General features: G+C 43.1%; 1 protein-coding gene across 7 annotated transcripts in view; it reads left to right on the top strand.

Annotated features, from left to right (window-relative positions):
- Positions 1-1464: 1464 nt before the first annotated feature.
- The window catches only part of ZDHHC14 (zinc finger DHHC-type palmitoyltransferase 14), a 180878-nt gene continuing 155134 nt past the window's right edge, over positions 1465-27208 (top strand). For 4 of the 7 annotated variants that reach the window (XR_008444343.1, XR_008444341.1, XR_008444342.1 and 1 more), the window contains exon 1: positions 1465-3591. Coding sequence is in view for 4 of the 7 variants with exons in the window: in XM_054022066.1 (XP_053878041.1) it covers positions 3341-3591 (251 nt within the window). In the remaining 3 variants the exon portion in view is untranslated. The remainder of the gene's footprint in view (positions 3592-27208) is intronic. The other 3 variants (XM_054022070.1, XM_054022067.1, XM_054022069.1) reach the window with 2 other exon arrangements.

Raw genomic sequence — 27208 nt, 5'->3', positions numbered from 1 at the left:
GCATCTGAGTTAACGCCTCACTGAGATGAATGGAACTATTGTTACAGATGCTCTGCAGACTTGGCTGGCTCTTAGGTAGTTACACTTGTTTTATGTGTTTGAGGTTTTCTTCGCAACCATAACAGTTTAAGAGTTCATTTAAGAAAAAAAAAATGAAGCTGAGATTCTATAGAACAAGAGAGCAGCTTGCAAGAGGCACCAGTATGGTGTATGGGCATGTATAAGCTATTTCCAAGCCCTGCATGCAGAGATATAGCTAACAATTAAATCTGTACATACATTAGCTGTTCTTTCCACTGTGCCTGTGATATTATACAACTTTCCCAAGAGATAACATGCAATTACACACAATATGATCATTAACGTTATCAAAGCAGTCAAGACAACTCTCCAGCAGTGCGCTAATAAAGGCCTGATGAAAAATAAAAATGCCTGTTGGTACAACACAAGAAATGTTGCCTCCACGTGTGTGCTTGCATATGCTTGTGCTGAGATCAGGGAGAAAGTAAGAGAAGTACTAGCAGTTCATGATGGAGGCTTAGAACAATAATAATGCAGCTACGTCCAGAGCTGCAAAGTAGCATGCAGAGTATTGACAACTGAGGCAGATGCGGGGGATGATGTTACTGCTGTGTCTATTATGTGCTGATGAGGGATGTCATCAAGTTTGCAAAAGAAATGTCTTGCACACCACAGTCATGCTGGTTAATGCACGAAGATGGTGAGATGCAGGATCAGGTTTTTTGGAAGCCCTATTCATTTAGGGTCCAACTTGCTTTTGGGGAGCGAGCAGTTTCAGTGCCTAAGGGAATTACGTGGTCCGTTATAATGGTCAAGTTGTCTGAGTAAACTCTTACTGCTAGCCTAAAAAGGAATGTCAGCAAGCCACAGTGTTTAGCGACAGCTGGGAAACAACATTTGTGGCGAGGAAGAACATAAGGAACAGGGAACAGCATCTTCTGGCTCCTTCTTTAGCCATAGCTTGAGGGTGTTGGGCACTGGTCAGTGTTTCTTCCAAGGATACGAAGTAACTAATGGCTAAGGTGGGAAAGTGCAAGGAAAGAGGATAGAGTCATTAGCTGTTTTTACATGCGTGTATAGTGCTTAGCACAATGGGTCTTCAACTGCAGTTGGGTCCTCGGTGCGTTATCCTAACAGAAAGATTAAATAATAAACAATAGCAACAGGCCAAGTAAATGGGGGGTGGAACCAGGAAGATGGGGCAGAGTTCAGTTTGGAAACAGAATGTGATTGGTGATTAGAGGGGGGGACACAAGGCGTGTCTGGGTGGGAAGATCCCATCAAGGCTCAGGATAGAAGACTTTTATTGTTTTACAAGTTACAAACCAGGAGAGGTAATTGTATTCTCCCCCCAGCACCCACCTCAGCACACACGGCGGCTCCCTCATACACGCCACAGGAAAGCAGCACGGCATGCTGGGAGTTGTAGTCCTCCTGTCTCCCCCGCCCCGCTTCCCTCCCCGTGTCGGGCGGCGCGGAGGGATGGGGGCGGAACTACAGCTCCCAGCGGACCGGGGCCCTTCCCTGCAGCGCAGGCCGGGCATTGGCGGCGGGTTCCTTCCTCTCTCGGGTTTCCAGGGCTGATTGGGCCCTGGGGCTGGCAGCCAGCAGAGGGGGCGGCTGCCGCCTGGAGACGCTGCGGGCTGCCGGGCGTCGGTGTTACGGGGCGCGCCGGGGGCCGCAGACGGAGCCGGCGAGAGAAGGGAGGGACCTGCCGGCCGGACTAAGGCGGGGAGCGCAGGGCCCCATCCCGCGGGCTGCAGCCGGTGCCTGGCGAGGAGTGAGCAGCTGGGCGAGCCCTGCCCCGGCTCGAGGGCAGCAGCGGGGGTCGGGCTCCCTCCCTCCGCCCCAGGAGGCGTGAGCGGCTGGGGAGGGGTTTGGTGCCTCTGGGCACCGGCAGCCGTTGTGACCCCCCGCCGACGATGAAGAGGTGGCTGCTGCCGCTGCTGGGTCTGGCTGCCGGGGCCAAGCCCGGCTAAGGGCAGAGTCGGAGGAAGGGAGCGGAGCGGAGCTGTCCCCGCGCTGCGCCGTGCGCAGGGCTCCTCTCACCTGGGCTTGGCAACGAGCCGCGGCAGCTGCGGGGCGTCGTTCGCTGGGCGGTGTGAGCCCGCGCCCGCCCTTGTGCGCGGAGGTGTCAGGATGCGGGGTGGGACCCGGCAGCCCCTCTGCCCTGCGGGAAGGAGCCCGTGTCCCCACAGCGTCTGACGGAGCCGTTTCTGCCTCAGAGGCGGTGGGAGAAGGTGTCGGGGAAGGGAGGCTCCGTGTGGAGAAGACGATGGGGAGGAAGAGTCCTGGGCGGAGAGACATATGCTACACGCAGTGAGTCCTCTCCTGGGGGGTGGCAGAAAACCGGCTGCCACGCGGGATTGAGCCCGAGCAACGGTATGAGGAAACGGTGCGTACCTGTTGTCTAGAAGGACTTGGGTTTGAAAACCGCCACCCACACACCGCCCACTGCCCAAAAGCCAGGGGTGAGGAGGAGAAATTTCTCTTTTTATGTGTGTATGAAAAGGATGAGGACTGGCTCCAACGGTGTCCATTTCTGCCAAGGACAGGCACTGTCTCTGCTTCCTCTCTGCTCGAACATTTTTTAGTTTTATGGAAGGGGAAAATAGAAAATAATAAACATTCACTTCGTCAGATCAACGATAAAAAAAATCATCTCCCCAGAGGAACAAGAAGAAACAGCAGCAAAGCAGCCACTTTGCATTGAATCAGGCAGAAGAAATCCCTCTACAGTGTGTGGAGTTGCAGGGGGGTTTGTGTGTGCTTGCCTTGTGTGGTGTCTCTTTGAGGAGGTGGGGAGGATTTTCTCTTAGGAATATATATTTTTCTTTTTTGGTAAAACCTGCTGCCTGAAGGAGTATTATAACAAATCTCTCTGAATGGGAGAGACTCAACTGGTGAACCTCTTTTTACCCAAAATGTTTATCCCCAGAGAAATCTGAGGGTGTGCTCTTTTGAGGAAAGAACAACCACTCCATTGAAGATGAACACTTTAAGTTTTGTGGTTAGCCAATTTATTTTGTAATTTTTTTTTCTGGTTTCTGTTTTGTGATAAATTGCTCTTATAACCATAAAAGACTATTTTAAATCCGTTCGTAATTTTGGTGGAGAGGGAAGGAATACCTCCCAAGCATTTCTAGTATGACAGCTTTGGTTTCTCAAGAATTAATTAGGGCTTGTGTGATACCTTTACTACCATTCTGGTAATAAACTTTCCTTTTAAAAAAAAAAAATTGGGGCTAGTGGGGAGGATTATCTTGGTCAAAGAAGAATATCTTTGTTTTGGGGGTGTTTCCCTCGTTACACTCCCTTGATGACTCCTGGAGGTGGTAGTGGGCCCATGAAAGACTGTGAATACAGTCAGATCAGCACACACAGTTCCTCATCTCCCATGGAGTCTCCCCATAAGAAAAAAAAAGCAGCTCCCAAGAGAAAATGGGAGGTTTTCCCTGGAAGAAACAAATTCTTTTGCAACGGAAGGATCATGATGGCCCGGCAGACTGGAGTCTTCTACCTGACTCTGGTTCTCATCTTGGTCACCAGTGGACTCTTCTTTGCATTTGAGTAAGTGACGTTAAAGCCTTTGTTCCCTCTTACTGCATGTATTAAATTTCCTGAAGAAAACTAGATACAGTACAGTTGAATTCATCCAGGTGTCATTGAGGACATTTGAATTAATTGAGATGATACAGGTTTGTATAATTGATAGAAAATTCAATGTGATAGACATCAAGGACACAACCCTGTTTTTGTTAAAGAACGTCCTTGGTAACTGGGGTTAGATTATCCATGTTACGGTAGTTGCTTTCAAAATGTAATTATTCTGGTGTTTCTGTATATGGTACTAAGAATGCATAATAGCAGGAGTTAGGATGTGGAGGAGCTGATGTAGGTGCTTGTCTATCTGTTAATTTCTCAAGAATCAGAATTGACAGATGCAAAAATGCCATCCACTTTCTCAGAGTTGAGCACAGAAAGGTAACCTTCCTTTCGCTGGACTATTTAGGATTACTTTTTTTTAACTCTTATGAAGTTAGCTGTAATAACTGTTGGACTATCTGTCCTCTGTGTTTAAAAGGTTCAAATGATGTTTGTGCCTGTAGAGCCGCCTATGTTTCAGTGACAATTTCAGATGTTGTTCAGCATTCTATCAACATCTAGCTGAGTACATTTTCTTCTTCTTCTGTATCAGTGTCTGAGGGAGCTCCATCTGTGATTTACGATATCTTGTTTTACTAAGATTTTTGTAAACTGCCTTCACATCAATTTTTAGAGCCTAATTCTCCATTGCAATGATGTAATGCCTATGCTATATGCAGGGCAAAGTGCAAAATATTATCAAATCAGAAGGTACTACATTTTCTACTGTTTGCAGTGATGAAATAGGCTGTGCAAAATGCAGGACAGTGGAGAATTGCACACTTGGGCCTGGTCTATACACAGTTTTTATACCAATTTTACTATTTCAATTAGGGATGTGATTCTCTTTTTACTGGAATAATTAAATCCGTATAACCCCCTTAAAGTGAACACAGTTATATCAGTATAACTTATTTTTCTACATTTCTAGGAATAAGCTACATCATTATAAGTTATACTGATTTAATTACACACCCGGGGGTTGTGCTGCTTAGTTGTACTGGTTTCAAACCAGTATTGGTGCAAAAACTGTGTGTAGATGAATTTTCAGTCTGTGGTAACAAATCTCTTCCAGAAATGGGTACAGGCTTCTGGCTGTCTAGCTCCATAAGAACCATTTCCTTGTATGTAAACTTGGATGTTATTTCTAAAAATCATATTCTAAAGCTTGTAAAGTGGTCCAGTTGCACAGTGCATATTGATGCTTACCATCTTCAGGAAGCTAAGTAGTGGCATTAATAGTCCCTGAATTGGACCAGCTAATTGCAGAAATCCTAATTTATTGGTAGCATTTAGGAAGATAAGTTCAGCAGGTAATCAGAACTCTGAAAGTTTTTGTTTATTTTTAAATATGTCACCTGGAATACATTGAAGATACTGCTTTCCAGAGGGAACTGCTTACTGTAAATCTTATTGTAGACTCTGTGACACTTGTTGAACCTCTGTGACTAGTTGAGCTAACATGGTCAATGCTGGTAATCCGTCCACCAATGATAGTTATTTCATATGTTTCCTCTTCCAATTTTAAGCAGATATTATGAATGTCTCCTTTCAGTACATTTGATTAGTAACTGACTTTGTTGAAGATGTCAGTGGATATATCTGGACTGCAAGGGAAAAAAGCCCTGGCAGTGAGTCCTGGAGCCTGGGTCAACTGAGGTGGGCTCACAGGGCTAAGAATAGACATTCCCGGTTGGGCTGGAGCACAGGCTTTGATATCCGGTGAGGATGGAGAGATCCAGAGCCCAGGCTCCAGCTTGAGTGAGAATGTCTATGTTGATGTTTTTGGTCCTCTAATGTAAGTGTGGTAGTTGACCCGAGCTCTGAGGCTTCCTGTTGTGAGGTGTGGTTTTTTTTTTTTTTATTTTATTTTATTTTTTTTGGCAATCTAGATGTACCCAATTAGGCCCACATGGGCAGATTCTTGAGTTTTTGTGGTGCCTCACTGAGTATGTCTATGCTGCATTGTGAACCTGGGTCAGTGGGGCTCGGCTTGTGGACTCCTTTTTTCTAAGCCCGTGCACTGTATTGTAAACCTGAGCTTGCTGTTGCTGGTCCTGGGTCTCACAGCCATGCTGATATGTCCATACTCAGACCTTTGGACTCATGTCCATGGCTTGAGCTGTGTCCACAGTGCAAAATGACAGGGTTTGGACCCAAGTCACAGCAGGACTCAGGGTTTGACCCATCCTCCTACCAGGGTCCTAGGACTGGGTCGTGAGTACTTGATGACCTGAGTCAGGCTGATTTGTGTGTGGTTGGAAGGGTCACATGGGCTCAAACCTGAGTCAGAGCCTGGGCTTAGTGTGAGGTGCAGACATACCCACTGACTTCAGTAGGACTTGCATGCACATACTGGTCCCACTAAAAGCAGCTTGGAAGTTCAGGGTCCAAGTTGTTACATTTTAAATTGAAATACTTTAAAGTAAATTATAGATGATGGCTTGACAGGGGAAGTTGTAACTTTCACTTAAAACAATTCGGCCCTCCAAGGAAATATTTTGTATTGAGATATTCTGCTTGGTTGCACAATTGAAAACAGTTAAGGTAGGACCAGCTGCTAGCTTTTCATCAATCCTGAATAGATATTAGAAATCCAGTAAAGTTATTTAAATTGTATCTCTGAGCCCAGGTGCTATGTGAGTGTTACTGCATGTAAACTGCACTGATAATTAAATTTAAAATTTACCTAAACTTCATCTAGTTGTTGTTTAAGTGCTAATGCTACTGGAAATGTTGAAACTAGGAAATAACTTTGTGACTTTTGTGGCTGCATAATATATCTGTGTGCACAGACTGTTTCTGAGTAATTCTTGCACTCTTTTCCCCTTCAAATTGAATCCTTAGCAAATTGTGAACAAAATGTAGTTAAATTCATTTAACAAACTACTTGCTTCAAGAGGAGAGCTGCAAAAATGTTCTCCCTAATAGATGTTACTATTGTGTGGGTGGATTTTGTTCTTATGCAGAAAAATGCATGCAGTGGAATTGTCAGTCACCATCTGAAGCGTCCTTTAATATCCGCTTGTGTCGCTAATTGCTTGGTATATTTGTGGGGTATTTGGGCTGTACAAGGAAGAGGATATTTTAGAAAGTGATTCCCTATTGAAAAGTGTTGTTTTGGAATAGTTTCTAAATTGAGGGTCATTTTTTCTCTCTTGAACTTGCTGCAAGTGATTATCCTTTCCTTTTAAGAAATACTTGTTGCTTATATGTTACTTCAGAAAAGCATTAATTGTTAAGAGCACAAACTAAAAATAACTTGAGCCAAATCAGTTTCCCAAAGACACTAAAAACCTGTTTGTATACACACACTAAAATTATGTTGATGGAAATATAGCAGTTTAGGAACAGCATTTATATTATCCTCTCTGTGTGCATGAATCCTATTAGTGTTAATAGGAATTGTATTCAGAGGTGGGTACGTATATCTGAACAAAGTTTAGGAAGGGAACCATTACTTGCCAGTCTTAAAATTGCTTTTTCCTCAACAGGAGGAAGAAGGAAGATAACTTTGCTTTCAAACTGAAAGATTGGGGCTACTTGTTTAAATTGTCCAACTGCTATACCCCAGTTGAAGGGAAACGGGGGGTGAGAGGTTTTTTGTAGTTTTGGTAGCTTATTCCTGGGAACCTATATCACTTTAACGTGGATATTTGTCCCTCATCCCCATGACTTCATACGTTCCTTTTCATGTGCTACAGTACCCGATTCCTTTTTCTTTCCGTCTCATTTTGTACATACTACCCCATTATCTGGAACAGGCTTTCTTCCCACTGATTCTCTTTTGCTCCCTTTCCAAAAGAGCAATATATTTTCTAACATTCTCAAACAATTTTTTTCATCTTGACTGTAATAGTTTGCTTTCATTGCTGTCAAACTATCTTTCTGACCTGCTTCCCTGTCATGCTTTTCCCTCCCTCATTTGCCCTAGCATCCTATTTTAATCTTATTCGCTTCCATCTCTGTTTTGCTCCAATGACCTCTCTTCTTTCCCTCATTTCACTTTCCTTTCTTCAATAGGCCCAAATGCGCGCACACAAAAATTATAAACAGATTGTTTTAAAGCAACTAAAATACTTAGAGAAAACCACAAACTAAAAAATCTCAAGGAGCACACAGAAAAACTGAAGTAGACATGTGGTCTTCTTTTTGTAAGCTGCCTTTTCCCTGCCCTTCTGTTTGGATATAACATGATACTGTGCGCAACCTTGGGTCCCAATCCTGGAAGTGGTTTCATGCAGATGGATGTTTGTGTCCATGCAAATTCCTATTGTTTTCAGGAGATTCATGCAGGTTGAAGGATTTGCCTGCATGGTGCAGTTTTCAAGATTGGGGCCCTAGTTTGTAAATTCTTTGGGGCCCAAAGAATGTTGGACCAGACTTTCAAAAGTGACAAGTGATTTTGGGTGCGGAGCTTGTCACTTTAAAGGTGTCTGGTTTTCAGAAGATGGTGCTCAATATCTTCAAGTGGCAAGGTGGGCACCCAGAATTGCTTGTTTTTTATTTCTCTGTAAAACCTTGTACAGGTATTGATTCAAGTGATTGGTTCCTGAGCCTCCAGCCTTTCCTATGCTCATTCATTCTTTCTGATAAATGGACTTTGCACGCTTTATTTTTCCCTTTGCTCTACTACATCTATATGTATTTGTAAAATTAATCAGTGCTCATGTAAAGGTATTGGCTTGACAATCCTGGAAAATGAAGTATCCTAATCTCAGAATAGATCAAACTTGAGCAACATTAATGCAAACTTTCCTATGCTGTCTTGCCGATGCAGTAAAAGAGGTTGCACATCTCTAACTAAATTGGTGTATCATTGCAACTTATTAGTGCAGTTTAACACCTATTGGCTTGAATTAATTACATGTACACATCCAGGGAAGAATAAACATATCTACTTTGTGCATGCGCTTGTTCAGTCACAGGAGAGTAAGATATGCAATTCAACCTCCATCACATTAGCAAACAGCATCTTTGTTTTAAACTTATGCGCACGTTAAGCCTTGTCTAAACATGCTCAAATTGCATTTGTTGAACTAAAATATAGTGTTTGTATCAATCTAATTAAAACAGTTCATATGTCATTGTGGGCACACTTCAGTTTGAAAACAGTTATAAATTGATTTAGTGTGTCCACATGGGTTGTACTGGTTTAACTAAATTGTTTAACTAGTTGGATATAAAACACAAATTTTCACTTAAATGGATGTAACTTTCATGTATTGACAAGCCCCTATCTTCTAATTGGTATAGTAGCAGTTGGCGACCTGTTCTGTGCCTTCTTACTCTGAGCACCACCGTGACTAGAGAACTTTTCCTGATTTATGCCTTTTTTTGTATAGAATTTAGAGATTGTACAGTGAAAGTCGTAGTAAACACACTATACTGAAGCGATATGACTTTGCCACACATTGCAGCAAAACCTTCACGAATCAACACTCGTGTTAGCAAGCTACGTGATTTCACTGTGTAATCAACCATTGCTTTAGTTTTGTGACAAAATGATGTTTTATGCTGTTCAGGGAGATAGTGTAGCAATCAGTGACTTTATATAGGATTATCTGATAACTTTAGCCTTCTCTCTTTCCTTTTTTTCTTTTTCTTTTAAGATGAGTAACTTGCTAACATTTTTAATTCCCAGGCAATCCACGCACAAAAATGTAGTAGTTTCATGCCTATTTGATTAGATAAATTAGCATATTAGCTGTAATATAGGACAAAATATTAACCTTTGCAGAGTCTAAGTTTTTCATTTTCAGAAATGACTTAGACTCTTAAGACATGAAGAAGAGCTCTGTGTAGCTTGAAATTTTGTGTGTCTCACCAACTTCAGTTGGTCCAATCAAAGGTATTACGTCACCCATCTTGTCTCTGAGGCTCCTAAATTGCTTTTGAAAATGAGACTTAGGAGCTTAAGTTATGTAGGCCTTGAGTCACTGAGCAAAGCAATACCTAAATACCTTTACAAATCTGTGCCTTTGTCTTTTTATTGGTGTTTTAGCACACTTCTAGTGTTGATTTAAAAAAATCTGGAATTTATATCAGAGAGGTGCACTGAAAAATTCATAAAAAATAAAGTTTAATTGATCTAGATAGCAATAATGGAACTTTTTTTGTTCTAGCCCCTTTAAAATATAGACCGCACTTTGCTGACTAGATGTACTCTGATAAGCTTTTGGATTATTCCTTGGGTGCATTATAAGATATAAGGCCAAATGCCTTCATTTACCCTAAAAGTTCACAAGTAGCCCAGTCATGCATTTTGGCATGGAATTTGTGACTTGAACATGGACAACTACTTTGTCAATGTCACTTTTAAGAAACAAGATGGTTGTTGGCGATTATTCAATACAGACATGGGAAATATTTCCTAACAGAAAGATAAGAGGAAAAGAAGATTGCCTGGACTTCTGGGTCTCATCTTCTTCCTCCTGTTTTCCCCAGGACCATGTTTGCTTTTAACTCCATTTCTATAAAATTGGGAATATTGAACAGTTTTCATTTTAATGTTTATGTTAAAATGGGCTACATTTATATGGTAGTCCCCAAATTAGTGTAAAAGAGTAAATAGGTTGTTAGTTGGAGGGCTGCAAATTTAAATCATCCTCCTAGCTTTAGCCTCTGTTCCTGTTTTCCCTCCTATAGCTGCATTTGTGTTTTTCAGCCTCCTCCTCTCCCCAACTTTAATATAATGGATATAAGGATTTTTTTTTTAATATTCTTTAGGGGAAAAAATTCTAGCTCTGTATTGCTGGGAGTTGATGCATGGGTGTGACAACATCAGATACTATGGTGATGGGCACCTATTTAAGAACCTTGAGAGAGAAATCAGTGTGGCCGTGGGCAACTTGTGTACAAAAAGTTTCAGAGTAAAATGTGAAAATGTACTTGGCAGTATCTTTTGCTTAGAGCCATCCCTCTCTTTTTTCAGGTCTTTGTTCTATGTCTGTCCATTTTAATGGGAATCTAGATGGCTTCTGTCATGAAAAATGTCTCCTTACTGGTGAAGAGACTGAATTATTCTGACCAAATGTTTGTCTGAAATAGTTAATTGGAGACACCAGATCTGAGTTTTCTCTGCTGCATAAGTAACCATTGGTACTTCCACACGATGCTAGAGAGAGAAATGTACAACTGCAGTTTTTTGGATCACTCTTATGGTTTCAGGGAATAAATGAAACTTCTTATTGCCTAAATAAATTACCAAGTCTTTGTGTGTGTGTGGTGGTGGTGTGTGTTGTGCATAAGATGAACAAAATTAAAATTAAGTCCCAGACAATAAAATCTTAGTGCGGAACCATTGGTTCTCCAAAACTATATGCAGCATTCAAAATGTCCACTATAGTCTAGTAACTCACTTTTCTAATAAAAATTCTAAAAGTTATGGGTCTCTGAGTCTACGTACAAACATAACTACCTCAGCTGCTCACAATTGTAAGCTTTATTCCCAATAGTAAATTTGAAGGAATGGATACTCAGTAAGGTATCAGCAGGACTGGAAAACATGGGAATTGCCATACTGGGTCAGACCTGAGTCCATCTAGTCCAGTCTCCCAGTGCTGGCCACAGTCAGAAACAGATGCTTCAGAGGAAAGAGTAAGAACCCTGCAGTAGGCAGATGAGGGATAATCTATCTCCCACATCAGGTCCCATTCTGATCTCTGGTAATTTAGAGATTGTCTTGAGCCCTGAAGCATGAGGTTTAATATCCCTTGCAAAAATTTTATGACTATAACTCTGGATAGTCTTTATCGGTAGTGGTTTTGTGCACCTTCAAATCCAAAACTTTAAGATTATCGACTCTGTATTTCTTTGAAGTGTCTGCCTGGTGAAATGGTGTTCTTAATTCACCAGTCAAAGATTTGAGGTCTTCATTCTTCATATAAATTTTCTTTATTATTAAGCATGCTTGTTTTCTTTTTTTTCTGCTTCAAATAACTCCTCTATATTTGTTTTAAATCTACTTCATTATGAAAGAAGAAGGAAATTAGTTTACCTAGGACCTAGACAAAAACGATGCTTTGTACTCTCCAAAACAACCTTATTCCTGAGTTGTGTTGATGTAGTTTTAAAAAAGTGAATTTCTAGCTCTACAGAAACAGAGGAAAGAAGTTGAGCTTTTAGTTGTGCACTTCAGGTAACGAATGTAACAACTTGTCTGCCCCAAAAAAAAAAAAAAAAAAGTTCTCTAGTAGTTTAGGCCTCTGATTTGGGTCATGTATTTATTAAACAAAATAAAAACTTGCAAAACATAATACTAATGTTTGGAAACTTCCCATGAAAAGTTATTGTTTAGATTTGAATACTTTCAATCCAAACATTGAAACTTGAACTATTGTATGAGCACAAGAAGGTGAAATTGATTATAAACAAAAATTAAACTGAAAATCTATTGCATTTGTCCAAGCTGCGTGACATGCAGAGCAGTGATAGAAAAAAGGGTAATAACCTAAGGCCATTTTAGTGTAACAGATATGGAAATGTTTGATTTTTAATTTGATAAAACTCTTACTTTAAAGAAACACTATTAATTGGTAGCTATAGAAATACTTATAATTTTTCTGAGTTGCAGCCAGACAATAAAAAGATGCTTGTGCATGCATACAGTGCACGATGTTCTGTCACTGAAGTTGGGGCAAAAGTCCTATTGACACTCATGGGAGCAGGATGAGACTCAAAATTAACCATAACACAAGTTACTAACAATTTTGCATAATTGCAAACCTCCCCCTCCCCCCAGCTTACCTACTGCAAAAGTCAAAAATTCAAAACAAGGTATCTTTTAATGATGTGAAACTCAAATGTTTTGGCACACTTTTTTCTTCATTTTGCACCAACACTCTTTGCCTATAAAGTAAATACACAGCTTTTTAGACCAAGCCCTTTTTCAAGGCAAAGTTGTGGGAGGAAGCTAAAACCAGGTTTTGTAATTTAAGCTGGCTGCATTTTTTAAAACTTGTGTATAGATTAACGCCTCTCTAATTTAGCCTTTGGCCTGATTCTAAAAAGTTTTGAACCACCTGAAACTCCTGTTGGTGGTGTGTGGGTACTAGGTAGGGTGACCAGATGCCCGATTTTATGGGGACAGTCCTGATATTCAGGGCTTTGTCTTATATAGGCACCTATTACCCCACAACCCCGTCCTGATTTTTCACACTTGCTGTCTGGTCACCCTAGTACTAGGCATTTCTCAAAATCAGCCCTATAGCTTTGGGAAACTATGGAATTACAGTACTTACTGAATTATTTTCTGAAGTTTTAATTATGAGATTGGTTTGCTGTAATATAACAGTGATTTAGCTTCCATGTCCCTGCTCCTTTTCTTTTTGATTAGTGACTGTAATGTTGATGCACATTATTGTGTCACAGTAGTTAATGAGATCTTGCATAATGAGCTTAACTAGTGAGATCACAGCTGCTTTTTTGTTTTACTTTCTCCCCCAATTTAAGTCTCGCATTGCAATAAGTGCTGTTAGTATATGTACTGTATGCAGTCATTCTTTTTTCTTAATTTAAAAAATAAAAAAAGCTTGATACAAAGTACAACTCTAATGCAACACTGAGAATTTAAATTCAGAAAAGTTTGGCCATAGGAAAGTAGATTTTCACAACAGCTGCAACTTGTGAATTGTGTGGTTTAAATTCTTAAGCAAAATATTGCGTTAGTGTATTTTTTGTAATGAATTTAAAACATGGTAGATGAGCTAATTCTTTTAACCATTCAAGAGTGGGGAACACATCTACTTGGACCTACACTACCATTTTATTAAGTTAATCAGTTGAAAAATTGTTTACTGCTGTTTAGGAGTTTTGAATACATATTAAACATCATGGTCCTCTTGATCAAAAGTACAGTCTGCTTTTTTCAAGCAAACAAAATGATTCCATTGTTCACATTTTATTTAAGCAACAAATGCAGTTCAGGTAAATGTTTTTTTTAAAAATGAAGAAAGATAGGTACAAAAGGCATAGATAACTTATGAAGTACGAATTGCTAAGAAGGATTGCTAAATCCTTAAATATGTGAGTTGGTGATAGATTTGTTTTCTAACATTCATGTGCTGACATGGCAGTATATTCGTGGAAGAAAAGATTATTGAAGGCAGGTCTCCATTTAAGAATTGTTACTGGCATAGCCATGTTGATTAAGTGCTGTGAATTTTTTTTTAACCACAAGCCCTACAGTAGATGGAGCTAAACTAGCAAAGAAGTGTCCTAATATGGAATTAGAAATTAGAATAAAAATTTCCTAATGTGAAATTATTTCATAGATTTAAAAGCACTTGAAGAAAAGAGGGAATTAGAATGACAGTGACTTCTCCATACGTTTAGCATCACTACTACAGCTCTGTAATAAACCAGAGGTAGGGTATTTGCTTTGTGTTGGTTTCTGAAGACAACAGAAGGATTGTGAATTTGCACTGCAGTGATGGAGAATAACTTATGGCTGTGTTTACTATTGGTTTGAACCTTCCTCAAGGCTAAGCAAACTTTGGGTGTGGAACCAGTCAAAATAAACTCTTTATCATTACTTGTCAAGACCAGTACATAAAATATCTATTGTATGAAAGCATATAATGTAAAAGGTTGGAATAGACTGTGTAAAGTGTGTATCCATTCCCAGTTGGCCGCAGTGAATTGTAACATCCCCCTGCCCCCTCTGAAGTCAATGAAAGCTATTGTCTACACACAACTGACATTTCTTTAAAAATGTATTCCATTTCTAGTGTCACACTAGTTACATATAATGATAGGAGAGTGTTTATTTGGCCACTTCCAGCTGAAGAATGAACCCAACTTATTTTAAAACCCTGTAGGGCTGCATTTTACCTGACTGGAAGTGATTATTCTAGAATGAAGTCTTTTATTGTAGGATAGTTTCCACATGCCGAGTTATTCCGCTACAGCTATGTGGGTCAATTCCCCCTGCACCCAGCCCTTTTTTAATATAAATTAGCCTCTCCTTCCCCCTCACTCTCTTCCCTTCTTATAGGTCAGCAGGCTGTGGTCTCTAGAATGTTTTGAAAGTGTTTTAAATTTTTTTTAAAGCCTTTCACTAGCAGTCTTGTAACTCATATACTTTTGATATTTTTCTACTGCTATCATGTACATTTTTGACTTCAGCTAAAATCAGGTTGGGGAATCTAGGTAGTATTTGTTGCCAGCAAACTGAATGTATTGAGTGCAGGAGCCAGTATATCTATGCTGTGCAAAGAAACCCACCCAAAACCCATGGCAGTGAGTCTCAGAGCCCAGGTCAGCCTTGCAGGGCTCGGGCTATGGGGCTAAAAATAGCAGTGTAGGTGTTTCTATGTGGACTGGAGCCTATGCTCTGAGCCCCACCCTTTTCACTGGGTCTCAGAGCCTGGGCTCCAGCCTGAGCAGGAGTGTCCGTGTTACTATTTTTAGCCCCATAGTGCAAGCCCGAATCCGTAGGCCTGGGCTCTGAGACTCACTGCCATTTAATGTCTTTTTGCATTGTAGATGTATCCTAGACTTTAAGGTCAGAAGGGACCTTAGGGATCATCTCCTCCTGCACAATGCAGGCCACAGAATCTCAGTCACCCACTCCTGTATCAAACCTGTGTCTGAACCATTGAAGTCCTCAAATCATGGTTTAAAGACTTCAAGGTATAGAGAATCTTTCAGCAAGTGACCCGTGCCCCACGCTGCAGAGGAAGGTGAAAACCCCCCAGGGCTTCTGCCAATCTGCCCTGGAGGAAAATTCCTTCCCGACCCCAAATATGGCGATCAGCTAAACCCTGAGCATGTGGGCCTTAGACTAAAGACTTCCATATACGCAGTACGCTAGAGAATTAACCTTTAAAAATATTTTGTAAATTGGACACTTACAACTAATTGGAGCATAAGGAATTGCCTGCTGAGCAGGGAAAGGAGGAGGAGTTTTGAATTAGGAATTGCACAGTCCTGCACTCTGGCTAAGATAAATCGCTTTCGGTATAATAACTTGGGGTTGATCCCCTTTTAAGAAGCAAACTCCAAAGGTTCTCTCTGTGGCTCAGCAGATAGTTCTGGTGACTGTAGTGTGCACTCATCTTCAAAATAAATTCAAAGAATTGTTTGTCTGTAACACACAGACTCCTTGTTCCTCTTGAGGTCAAGTATGCATTTTTTTCAACATCAATCCCTATTAAAGTATCAGGGAAATTGCCTGAGTCTCCCCCCCAACCCTATAGTAAATTAAAGTTTGTGTGTGGGGTAGGATGGGAGGTGGGAGTGCATTTGTGAGAAGGAATGTGAAGCTTGAGTTAGGGTGGGGCATAATAAACTTTATCCTTTCCCTGGACTCTGACACAAGCCGGTTGAGTTTTCGGGGTCAGGCATTTGGCTGTGAATGGGAAAACCAGAAAATAAAGTCTGACCTTAAAATAGCAACTGATGCACTTTGATCCCTCTATGTAAAACTATTATGGGCTAGCTTCCAGCTTTATTGAAAAGTAAACACACCCTTCCCAACACATGCACTTTTCTATTCAAACATGACAGAAAACTTTAATAGTTAAAGTTGCTAAGAAGTACTCCAAAGATGTATTACACATCATATGAAAATAACCTTATTTTTACCATGAACAGACTTAAAAGCATATTTTCTAGAGACTTTTCTTTAACAATTGTTGTAACCACTATTTTTTCTTGATTGTTAGTGTCATGAGAAAATAATACTCTTGTTATTTTTGATAGGGGAACATGAGTTTACTACTTTCTAAATCTTATGCATAGTAGATTAATTCAAGCAACATCTACTGATCAGGTATTTGACAGTTGAAATAGTCTTAGGCTTCTAAAATGAGCTTTAACACAAATATTTAATTTATTCTAATGTGGTGCAAAGGTCACATTTAATGGGCATAGAAATTTGTTATTGGAGTTGATCCTTTCCGATCAGTGTTGAGGCATGCTAGTTTGGGCAGTGTGGGCAAGCTTGCAGTGCAGCTTGCCTATATGGTTAATATTCTGTGGGATGAAAAAGATGACTTCAGTTTTGTGTTCAGGAGCTGTCAGTCTGGCACCTTCTTACAGGCATTAGCTTAATTGCTCTCTTTAAAATGGTATCTAAATTAAAAAATTATTAAAGGAGCACTTTATTGTATCATTGAAAAAATTGTCTTGGTTAAATAAAGGGGAGCAATGAATGTAAAAATCAAGACTTCCCTCTCACAGGTCTTTAAATTATGAAAGAGGTTGAAATACCATGGAAGATAATTCATAGGTTTTTTTTTTTTTCCTTTTTGTACTATTTAAACAGACACTGCCAAGTCAAATTTGATCCCAAATTTAGGTTGTTTAAATACCAAGCTTTTACAAAGTTAAGATCAATAGAAAGTGTCTGCAACCCAGACCTTGCGATATTGTCTTAGAGCATGAGAATTTTGAAAGTGAATTTGACATCTGTTTTCATTGTCCAAACTATGTGCAACCTTACTGTGGTCAGATTATTAAAACTGACATAACTTTAAAAAGTAATGCAGTGTTTGTAAGCTAGTGAACAGGCTGCTATTGTTTGCCTGAAAATACCATCTGTTTGGTGGTGGTCCTGCTGGGAAAGGGTTACGTGGATTCTGTTGACTCATTCTTGCAGGTGGGTTATTGCTCCTGCTGGATATAATGGATTTGGGGGCAGCTCACTTGAGGGGAGGGCCTAAGCTGTGCGCTGGGCAGTCCTGAGGTAGTTTCCCTAGGAATGGCCAAATCTAGGGAAAAGCAACAGAGGGTCCTGTGGCACCTTTAAGACTAACAGAAGTATTGGAGCATAAGCTTTCGTGGGTGAATGCCCACTTCATCAGACGCAAGTAATGGAAATTTCCAGAGGCAGGTATAAATCAGTCTGGAGATAACGAGGTTAGTTCAATCAGGGAGGGTGAGGTGCTCTGCTAGCAGTTGAGGTGTGAACACCAAGGGAGGAGAAACTGCTTCTGTAGTTTAGGGTTACCATACGTCCGGATTTTCCCGGACATGTCCGGCTTTTGGGGGCTCAAATCCCCGTCCGGGGGGAAATCCCCCAAAGCCGGGCATGTCCGGGAAAATCGGGAGGCTCGGCCGGGGCCTCTTTGTGCGGGGCCGGGGGCATGGTGCCAGGCCGGGCCAGGGTCGCAGTGCCGGGCCTGTCCGGGCCCGCGGGGCCGGGCCCGCGGGGCTGGGAGCCGGGCCGGGCCCGCGGGGCTGGGGGCCGGGCGCCGGGGAGCCGGGCGCCGGGGAGCCGGGCGCCGGGGAGCCGGGCGCCGGGGAGCCGGGCCGCGGGGAGCCGGGGTCGGGGAGCCGGGAGCCGGGGCTGGGAGCCGGGCCGGGGTCGGGGAGCCGGGAGCCGGGTCGGGGAGCCGGGAGCCGGGGCTGGGAGCCGGGGGGTGCGCCGGGGGTGGTCGGCCAGGGCCCGAGCCGACCCAGGCTGGAGCCGCCGGGGGCCAGCCTGGGCCGCGCCGCGCCTCCTTCTCCCTTCCCCCCCCCCTCCCCCCCCCCTCCCCCCCCCTTCCCCCCCTTCCCTTCCCTTCCCTTCCCTTCCCTTACCTGCTTCAGGCTTCAAGCAGGGGAGGGGGCGGAGACTTTGGGAGGGGGCGGAGTTGGGGCGTGGGCGGGGCTGGGGGCGGGGCCGGGCCCCCCAGGAGTGTCCTCCATTAGGAGGCACAAAATATGGTAACCCTACTGTAGTTGGATAGCCATTCACAGTCTTTGTTTAATCCTGATCTGATGGTGTCAAATTTGCAAATGAACTGGAGCTCAGCAGTTTCTCTTTGGAGTCTGGTCTTGAAGTTTTTTTGCTGTAAGATGACTACCTTTACATCTGCTATTGTGTGGCCAGGGAGGTTGAAGTGATTTCCTACAGGTTTTTGTATATTGCCATTCCTTATATCTGACTTGTGTCCATTTATCCTCTTGCGTAGTGACTGTCCGGTTTGGCCAATGTACATAGCCGAGGGGCATTGCTGGCATATGATGGCATATATAACATTGGTGGACGTGCAGGTGAATGAGCCAGTGATGTTGTAGCTGATCTGGGAGATGGCTTGAGCTTGCCTTTATCTATAATTTTCTTAATAATTTGCCCCCTCCCCAAGTTTGGTTATTTGACTCTGTGTGTGTCAACTTACTTTAGAGCAAGCGAGGAAGGGTAATTTTAAATGCAGTAAAGGAAAATGTGGAGTCTAAACAGTATTGTTTCCCTTTCTCCAAATCTGTCTGCCCTGGTGCTTTGAAGTCTTCACTTGAATGCTCTCCCTTTCAGGACCTCCCTAATACCAAATCTCCTACTTAGTGAGGAGACCTGGATGCAGGGCCCTATGTATGCTGTTATATAGCTGCAAATGGCTACATAACTTATTTATTTTCTTAGTTAATTTTCATCCTAAATCCTTTTAATGTTGCTATCTTTTGCTTGCCATTTTGTCTTCCTGCCTTTGTCTCTGTCCTGTTGCTCCCTCCAAAAGAATTTGATGGGTTTCCCTTGTCCATGGACCATATCCATAAAAGGACAGAACAGGAAGCAGAGAGAGATTTGCATCAAGGACCTTCGTTGAGGTAGAATGTGGTCCTCTTCTGATCTTCATTGTAGGTGAGGCATCACAGACCTCACTACCTTCTGCTTTAGGTGCAAGGCACGTTTCTTTGAACTTGCCTGTGTGTGTGTGTGTGTGTGTGTGTGTGTGTGTGATTTAAAAATAAAAAAATCCAAAACAAATACTACTGCACAGGCTTTTTCCCTGGAGGAGAGGATGAGAGAGCAAACACTTGGTAAATGTTAATTATGTTGCTTAATGCACTACCAGAAGGCACTCAGATACTACAGTGATGGGCTTTGTATAAGAACCTATATAGAATAGAGTAGGACAGTCTGTTAAGATTGCCGGATGGTTCCAGTTATAAGACCCTGTTCTCACTTGCGTATAATAACTTGGCCAAAAAAAAAAAAAATTGTGGAAAAGGTATGTGATCATATAATTGAAAAGTTTACCATTATGCATATGCATAAGAGAGGTGAATTAAGGTTGCATCAGGTGACCTTAATTCTGACCTTTCCTACTTTTGAATGCTTCACTTTGCAACCTTCATGTTCTTTTAGTATGGATTTTTGTAAATAGTTATCTAAACTACTTCCAATTTGTCCCCCCTGCATATCTTCAGACTCCACTGAAGAGGAGACGGTATGGATAGCTGGAACAGATGGGGGAGCTTGAGGTAACCAGTGGCAGGAGACACAGTAGTCTTCAAGTGCTTGCTCATGTTAATCACGTTTGCCATGATAGATATGTGCATGCCCTGTACACAGTTGCTGGAGACTTTTCCCTCAGTGGTATTTGTAGGATCGGCTCTACTGTCCTTTTGAGCCACGTGCATATGCACCGTATAAGGGGCGCTGCTGGCCTGGCATCCTCTCAGTTCCTTCTTACCACCTATGACGGTTGCTGGAATGATCTTTCCTGCTGTGGCAAGGTTTCTTTCCCAGTGGCTGGACTTTCTCTGTTGCTGCATGCTCGGAACAAGTTCGACTTTCTCTGTTGATATTCTGTATAGTTATTATAGTAGTGTTTAATAGTTGTCCCTGCTGTTGACGGACTATGCACTGGTCCCCGGGCTTCAAGCCATGTGCCTCATGCGGCAAGTTAGTGACCCGCACACTAGTTGTCTATAGTATCTGGGGGAGTCACATGTCAAAGAGATGCCGGATGTGCAGGGATTTCAAACCCCATACCAGAAAGGATAGGGACATTCGGCTGAAAGGATATTCAGGACATTCAGACCTATCTCGGAGCCAGGTTGCTCTGAATCGGCTCCGAATACTTCAGCATCTATATGGAGTGCTCCCCCAGTACTGTTCTCCATCCCTTGTGCTGAGGAAGAACATAAGAAACAGCGCATAGAGAGAGGGTGCTCTCGGGTGCCGAAGAGAGACAAGTGGGGTGGGAGTGGTTTAGCGAAACCCATGTTGGGCCATTCGTCCTCTCCTGGGCCACTGATGGCACCACAGACTCTGCCTAGAGTGCCTAGTCCAGTACAGGACCCACCACCAACTCCTGAGAGCAGCAGTGGGGCCAGATATTTGCTGATCATCTTGACACCAGAGGCCTTTCAGGCTGCGAACGACCTGCTGTCCCTCCCAGTCCTAGCGACCCCTCAAGGACTCCAGCTGGATAAAGCAATCAGGGTCAGAAGGGAACAAGGTTCATCCCGATTCCTGTCCCCCATCTTTTGCCACTGCCCGGTGGTGGAGGTGGGTACTGCACCGCCATGATCTCCAATGGAAGAATCCTTGTCGGTGTTCAAAGGGGAATCCTTTGCTCTGTCCAAGACCTACTGTCACCAACCTATGGGTCTTATGGACTTCAGTGCCTGTCCTCTGGTCTGCTGGCTGATGCAGTGGCAGTACTGGAACCCCTGGGGGTTTCTTCTGGTACCAGGGCCCCCATCCAACCACTCATACTCAGCAGCATCAGAAAAGCTGGCTACCGCCTCTTCCTGATTCCAGCACTGACCCTGGTGCCCACATTCAGGAGGTGGTCACAATGGATGCAGTGGAAGCAGACCTGCACAGCCTGCCTCCTCTGCATCCCTGGATGGGGCGGTGGCAGGCCCCAGTACCCTGCTCCCTCAAGATGACTTCAGGGCTCACCAGGACTTCCTGAAAAGGGTTGCGGCGAACTTGGGTCTGGAGGTGGAGGAGCTTAAGGAATCAGTCACAGCCTGATGGACATCCTGGCTGTTGCTGTTTCCTCCAGAGTGGCCTTACCTCTCTGCCCCCCACCTCAAAGAGGGCAAAGAAATACATCCCGGCAAGTGGGTTCAACTACCTTTACTTGCACCCTCCTCTCCTCTCAGATTCCTGTAGTGTCGGTGTCAAGGACAGATAGGGGGCAGTCGAGTCCTAGCCCCCAAAATAAAGAAGCTAAGAGACTGGACCTGTTCAGATGGAAAGTTTATTTGGCAGGCAGACTCAGGTCTCCCCAGATCTGAGGCAAAGTCATGCAGGTCTTGACGGACAACACCGCATCAATATTTTACACCGAAAAGCAGGGATGGGCTCGTTCTTCAGCCCTGTGCCAGGAGGGCCTCCGGCTGTCGGACTTTTGCGTGAAACACACTGTTCACCTTGAGGTGTCACATCTCCCTGAAACACACTGGCTGGCAGATCGCCTTACCAGATCCTTTTCATCTCACCACAAGTTGTCTCTTCACCTGAAGATCGTCAGTGTCATCTTCGAGAACGGGGGCTTCCCAAAGTGGACCTATTCGCTAACTGACAGAACAGGAAATGCCATCAATTCTGTTCGCTGCATGGGCACAGCATGGTCTCTCTCTCCGATGCCTTCCTGTTCTCATGGGCAGACTGCCAACGATATGCCTTCCCACTGATCCCCTTGGTTCACAAGGTCCTCCTAAAAATCAAATGAGACAAGGCAAAGGTTATCCTGATAGCTCTGGTGTGGCCACACTAGTAATGGTTTGGTATGCTTCTGGACCTCTCAATGGCAGCTCCACTTGTGTTCCCTTGCTGCCTGGACTTATTTTCACAAGACCTCAGTCGATTGTTTCACCCGAACCTCGCCTCCTTGCACCTGATGGCATGGTTGCGGCATGCTCGGAACAGATTCGATAAGTCTTGCTAGGTGGCAGGAGGTCTTCTACCAGGCTACGGAGTTGTCCAAATGGAAACATTTTACTTATTGGGCCTCTGAATGAAATCTCTCTCCATCCCAATCTTCTCTGCAGTCTGTCTTGGACTATCTGTTTCACCTAAACCATCAAGGTCTGGCTCTCTTGTCTGTTAAGGTTCACTTGGCAGCCATCTCAGCCTTCCACCCTCCAGTGAATAGCAGGTTAGTGTTCTCCCTTGAGATGGTGGTCCAGTTTCTCAAGGGTCTTGGAAGACTCTGACCTCAGGTTTGTGATCCAATCCCGACTTAAACTTAAGGTTTAAGTTTATGTGAACAGGACTTAAACCTGGTCCTGTTGAGACTCACGGGGCTTCCCTTTGAGCTGTTAGCATGGTGCACCTGTAACTTTAGCGCCCTCGTGGCCAAGATGGAGTCTGCTCTGCAGGCAGCTCTGGCCAAGAGAAGGTGCACGGAGGAATGCAGCAGGAGAAATCCCTTCCACCCCAGGGGCACCTGTTCCAAACCCCCCAGAGTGAACACACCCACCCACAGGAATTGTACAATGGATATAACAAAGGGAAATATTTATTTACAGAGGGATGAGAGGAGAAATACAACAAGGGGAAATATAGGGGGAGCAGTAAAACAGGGCTGCATCAAAACCAAGGCCCCACGGGCCCAGTGGTAGCACATTCTGGAAGGGCAGACACTGAGCAATGTGTCTGCACGCAGAGTTCAGGAGTCCTGAGCAAAGTTCCAGTCTAGTGGTGAGTCTTGAGTGCTCCTGGTCGTCTTCGGCACCAGTGAACTTTCCCCCAACAAACCCCTCCGGTGCCCTCTTCTGCTGCTCTCTGCAAAGCCACACAGAGCAACCACCTCCCCACTTAACTAGTTACAGCCTCCCTCCTAATTCCCAATGCAGAGTCCCAAGCCCCAGTACTCACAGCCCCATGCAGCTTTGGGCAGCTGTGATACTGGGTCCAGCTCTGGCCTGTCCTTCTCGGGCGATTCCTCCCTGGCATAGTGCTCTGCCTGGCTCCTGTCCTGGGCTGTCCCCGATCGGCCCTGTCCTTCTCAGGCTTCAGGGAGGTTCTCTCTGCTTCACTTTTCCATAAGAACATAAGAGAGGCCGTATCGGGTCAGACCAAAGGTCCATCTAGCCCAGTATCCTGTCTACCTACAGTGGCCAATGCCAGGTGCCCCAGAGGGAGTGAACCTAACAGGCAATGATCAAGTGATCTCTCTCCTGCCATCCATCTCCACCCTCTGACAGACAGAGGCTAGGGACACCATTCCTTACCAGTCCTGGCTAATAGCCATTAATGGACTTAACCACCATGAATTTATCCAGTTCTCTTTTAAACTCTGTTTATAGTCCTAGCCTTCACAACCTCCTCAGGTAAAGAGTTCCACAAGTTGACTGTGCGCTGCATGAAGAAGAACTTCCTTTTATTTGTTTTAAACCTGCTGCCTATTAATTTCATTTGATGACCCTTAGTTCTTGTATTATGGGAATAAGTAAATAACTTTTCCTTATCCACTTTCTCCACATCACTCATGATTTTATATACCTCTATCATATCCCCCCTTAGTCTCCTCTTTTCCAAGCTGAAGAGTCCTAGCCTCTTTAATCTCTCCTCACATGGGACCCGTTCCAAACCCCTAATCATTTTAGTTGCCCTTTTCTGAACCTTTTCTAGTGCAAGTATATCTTTTTTGAGATGAGGGCGTACCATCTGTATGCAGTATTCGAGATGAGGGCGTACCATTGATTTATATAAGGGCAATAATATATTCTCAGTCTTATTCTCTATCCCCTTTTTAATGATTCCTAACATCCTGTTTGCTTTTTTGACCGCCTCTGCACGCTGCGTTGACATTTTCAGAGAATTATCTATGATGACTCTAAGTTTTTTCCTGACTTGTTGTAGCTAAATTAGCCCCCATCATATTGTGTGTATATATAGTTGGGGTTATTTTTTCCAATTTGCATTACTTTACATTTATCCACATTAAATTTCATTTGCCATTTTGTTGCCCAATCACTTAGTTTTGTGAGATCTTTTTGAAGTTCTTCACAGTCTGCTTTGGTCTTAACTATCTTGAGCAGTTTAGTATCATCTGCAAACTTTGCCACCGCACTGTTTACCCCTTTCTCCAGATCATTTATGAATAAGTTGAATAGGATCGGTCCGAGGACTGACCCTTGGGGAACACCACTAGTTACCCCTCTCCATTCTGAGAATTTACCATTAATTCCTACTCTTTGTTCCCTGTCTTTTAACCAGTTCTCAATCATGAAAGGACCTTCCCTTTTATCCCATGGCAGCTTAATTTACATAAGAGCCTTTGGTGAGGGATCTTGTCAAAGGCTTTCTGGAAATCTAAGTACACTATGTCCACTGGATCCCCCTTGTCCACATGTTTGTTGACCCCTTCAAAGAATTCTAATAGATTAGTAAGACACACGATTTTCCTTTCAGAAACCATGTTGACTATTGCTCAACAGTTTGTTTTTCTATGTGTCGGACAATTTTATTCTTAACTATTGTTTCGACTAATTTGCCCAGTACTGAAGTTAGACTTACCGGTTTGTAATTGCCGGAATCACTAGAGCGCTTTTTAAATATTGGCGTTACATTAGCGAACTTCCAGTCATTGGGTACAGAAGCCGATTTAAAGGACAGGTTACAAACCTTAGTTAACAGTTCCGCAACTTCACATTTGAGTTCTTTCAGAACTCTTGGGTGAATGCCATCTGGTCCCGGTGACTTGTTAATGTTAAGTTTATCAATTAATTCCAAAACCTCCTCTCGTGACACTTCAATCCGTGACAGTTCCTCAGATTTGTCACCTACAAAAGCCAGCTCAGGTTTGGGAATCTCCCTAACATCCTCAGCCGTGAAGACTGAAGCAAAGAATCCATTTAGTTTCTCCACAATGACTTTATCGTCATTCCAGGGCCTCAGGCTGCCTCTCTCTCTCCCTGGAGCTCCAGCACTGCCCCCTGGAGTTTCCCTCCTTTTTTCTTACTCTCCCCCTCCCCCCTAGGAAAAAGATTTAAAGGGGCCATGCTCTCTAAACCCCAAAGGGGTTACACACCATACTGGTGCTCTCTTGGAAAGTCATCTTCCGGGTGGTAATCACTTCAGCCAGAAGGGTCTCTGAGATCAAAGCCCTGATGGTGTTCTTCAAGGACAAGGTCCAGCTGTGCTCCCATCTGGCCTTCCTAGCAAAGGTGGTGTCACAAGTCCATAACAACCAGGACATTTTTCTTCCTGTCTTCTTTCCAAAACCTCACAAGACCACTGAGGAACATCTGCTTCATACATTGGATGTTAGGTGGGCCCTCGCCTTGTATATTGAGAGAACTGAGCACTTCCGCAAATCCACGAAACTCTTTGTAGTTGTAACAGAAAAGGAAGAGAGGGCTACCCGTGTCATACCAGAGAATCTCGTCCTGGATAACCATCTGCATCTGAGCTTGCTGTGAGCAGGCGAAGGTACTGCCTCAGGCAATTGTGACCACTCATTCCACAGGAGCCCGGGCTTCATCAGCAGTGTTCGTGCAGGTACCAATCCAGGACATCTGCAGAGCCGCAACATGGACATCAGTTCATGCCTTTGTGTCCCACTACACCATCACCCAACATTCCTGTGATGATGCCAGTTTTGGGAGAGAAGTGTTGCAATCAGCACATCCATGAACTCTGAGCTTAATTCCAGGGGTACTGCGTGTGAGACACGTAGCATGGAATGGACATGAGCAGGCACTCAAGAAAAACTGTTACTAACCTTTCGTAACTGTTCTTCAAGATGTGTTGCTCATGTCCATTCCATAACCCACCCTCCTATGCCTCTGTCTGAGTTATCGGGGGGATTGAGAGGATTGCAGGAGTAGTTTTGTGCAACTTGCAAAGGTCCTCTTTTTCATAAATTTTCTCATAGTGCTTAGTTTTCTGCATAGTTCAGTGCTGCTCTGCCACACAAACCAGGGGTAACTTGCTGCCTAATTTTGGTTTAACATCCTGCATAGTACATAAGACTCAACTAAGTGAGACAGACATATTGCTTAAACAGCAATTGCTACAAATAGAAACATCTCACAGTACTTAAATACCCTGTTTGTTTTCCTATAAAATATTAAGAATGGTGCATAATGAACAATTGATGAAGGAATAGATATGTAAACAGTCAAACTAATGAGACCGCAAAATGACCTATAAAACGGATTGGATCTCAGTGAAATTGAAGTTCATAGTAAATTTATATCTGGCAGAGCCCACATTACAATGATACGTAATGTGTTCAGTTTTCAATTCCTGGTGACTTTAAATGTGTGCTGTTTGTACACTTGCAAAATAAATCAAATCTCTTTCTCTAACAGCTTACTGCTTTTCATGCATTAAGATATTGAATGCTGCATCTGGAAACTAGGTTTGTAAAGCTGCCTTATAACCTCTGGTTTGGCTGCATTTATTATACTATGCTTGTAGCACCTTATAGCATATGAATTGGACAAAATTAAATTAAGAAAAAGCTAACTGATAATGTGCAGAAGATTGTGTACATTCTTACAGAATAGATTTTGCATATTTCCGTATGGAAGCATCCTTTAAATCATTTGTTTTCATCCTGACTATCCTATGCTAGCATGTGCATATCAGATTTACACTTGTGCATTTTACTTATTTTTATTTTAAGAAAAGATTACTATTTAAATATTTTCCTTTAGAGGAAGTAGTAGCTACCAACACCAACTGAACCACCAAACCAGCTAGTTTAATGGGTTAGTTAGTAGACAGGCATCTTGTAATTTAGACTATGGAATTTATTTTCTTTGACATTCTTCTGAGTAGGATTATGAGAATAATAAATGTATATAAGCTGTGTAAACGAAAATTTCAATTATAGCTACTTTAAGCAAAGTAAACTAG

This window comes from Malaclemys terrapin, chromosome 3 (genome assembly GCF_027887155.1).
Source record: "Malaclemys terrapin pileata isolate rMalTer1 chromosome 3, rMalTer1.hap1, whole genome shotgun sequence".
NCBI lineage: Eukaryota > Metazoa > Chordata > Testudines > Emydidae > Malaclemys > Malaclemys terrapin.
Note: the sequence above shows the minus strand (reverse complement) of the source record. Positions and strands in the feature narration are given on the sequence as shown.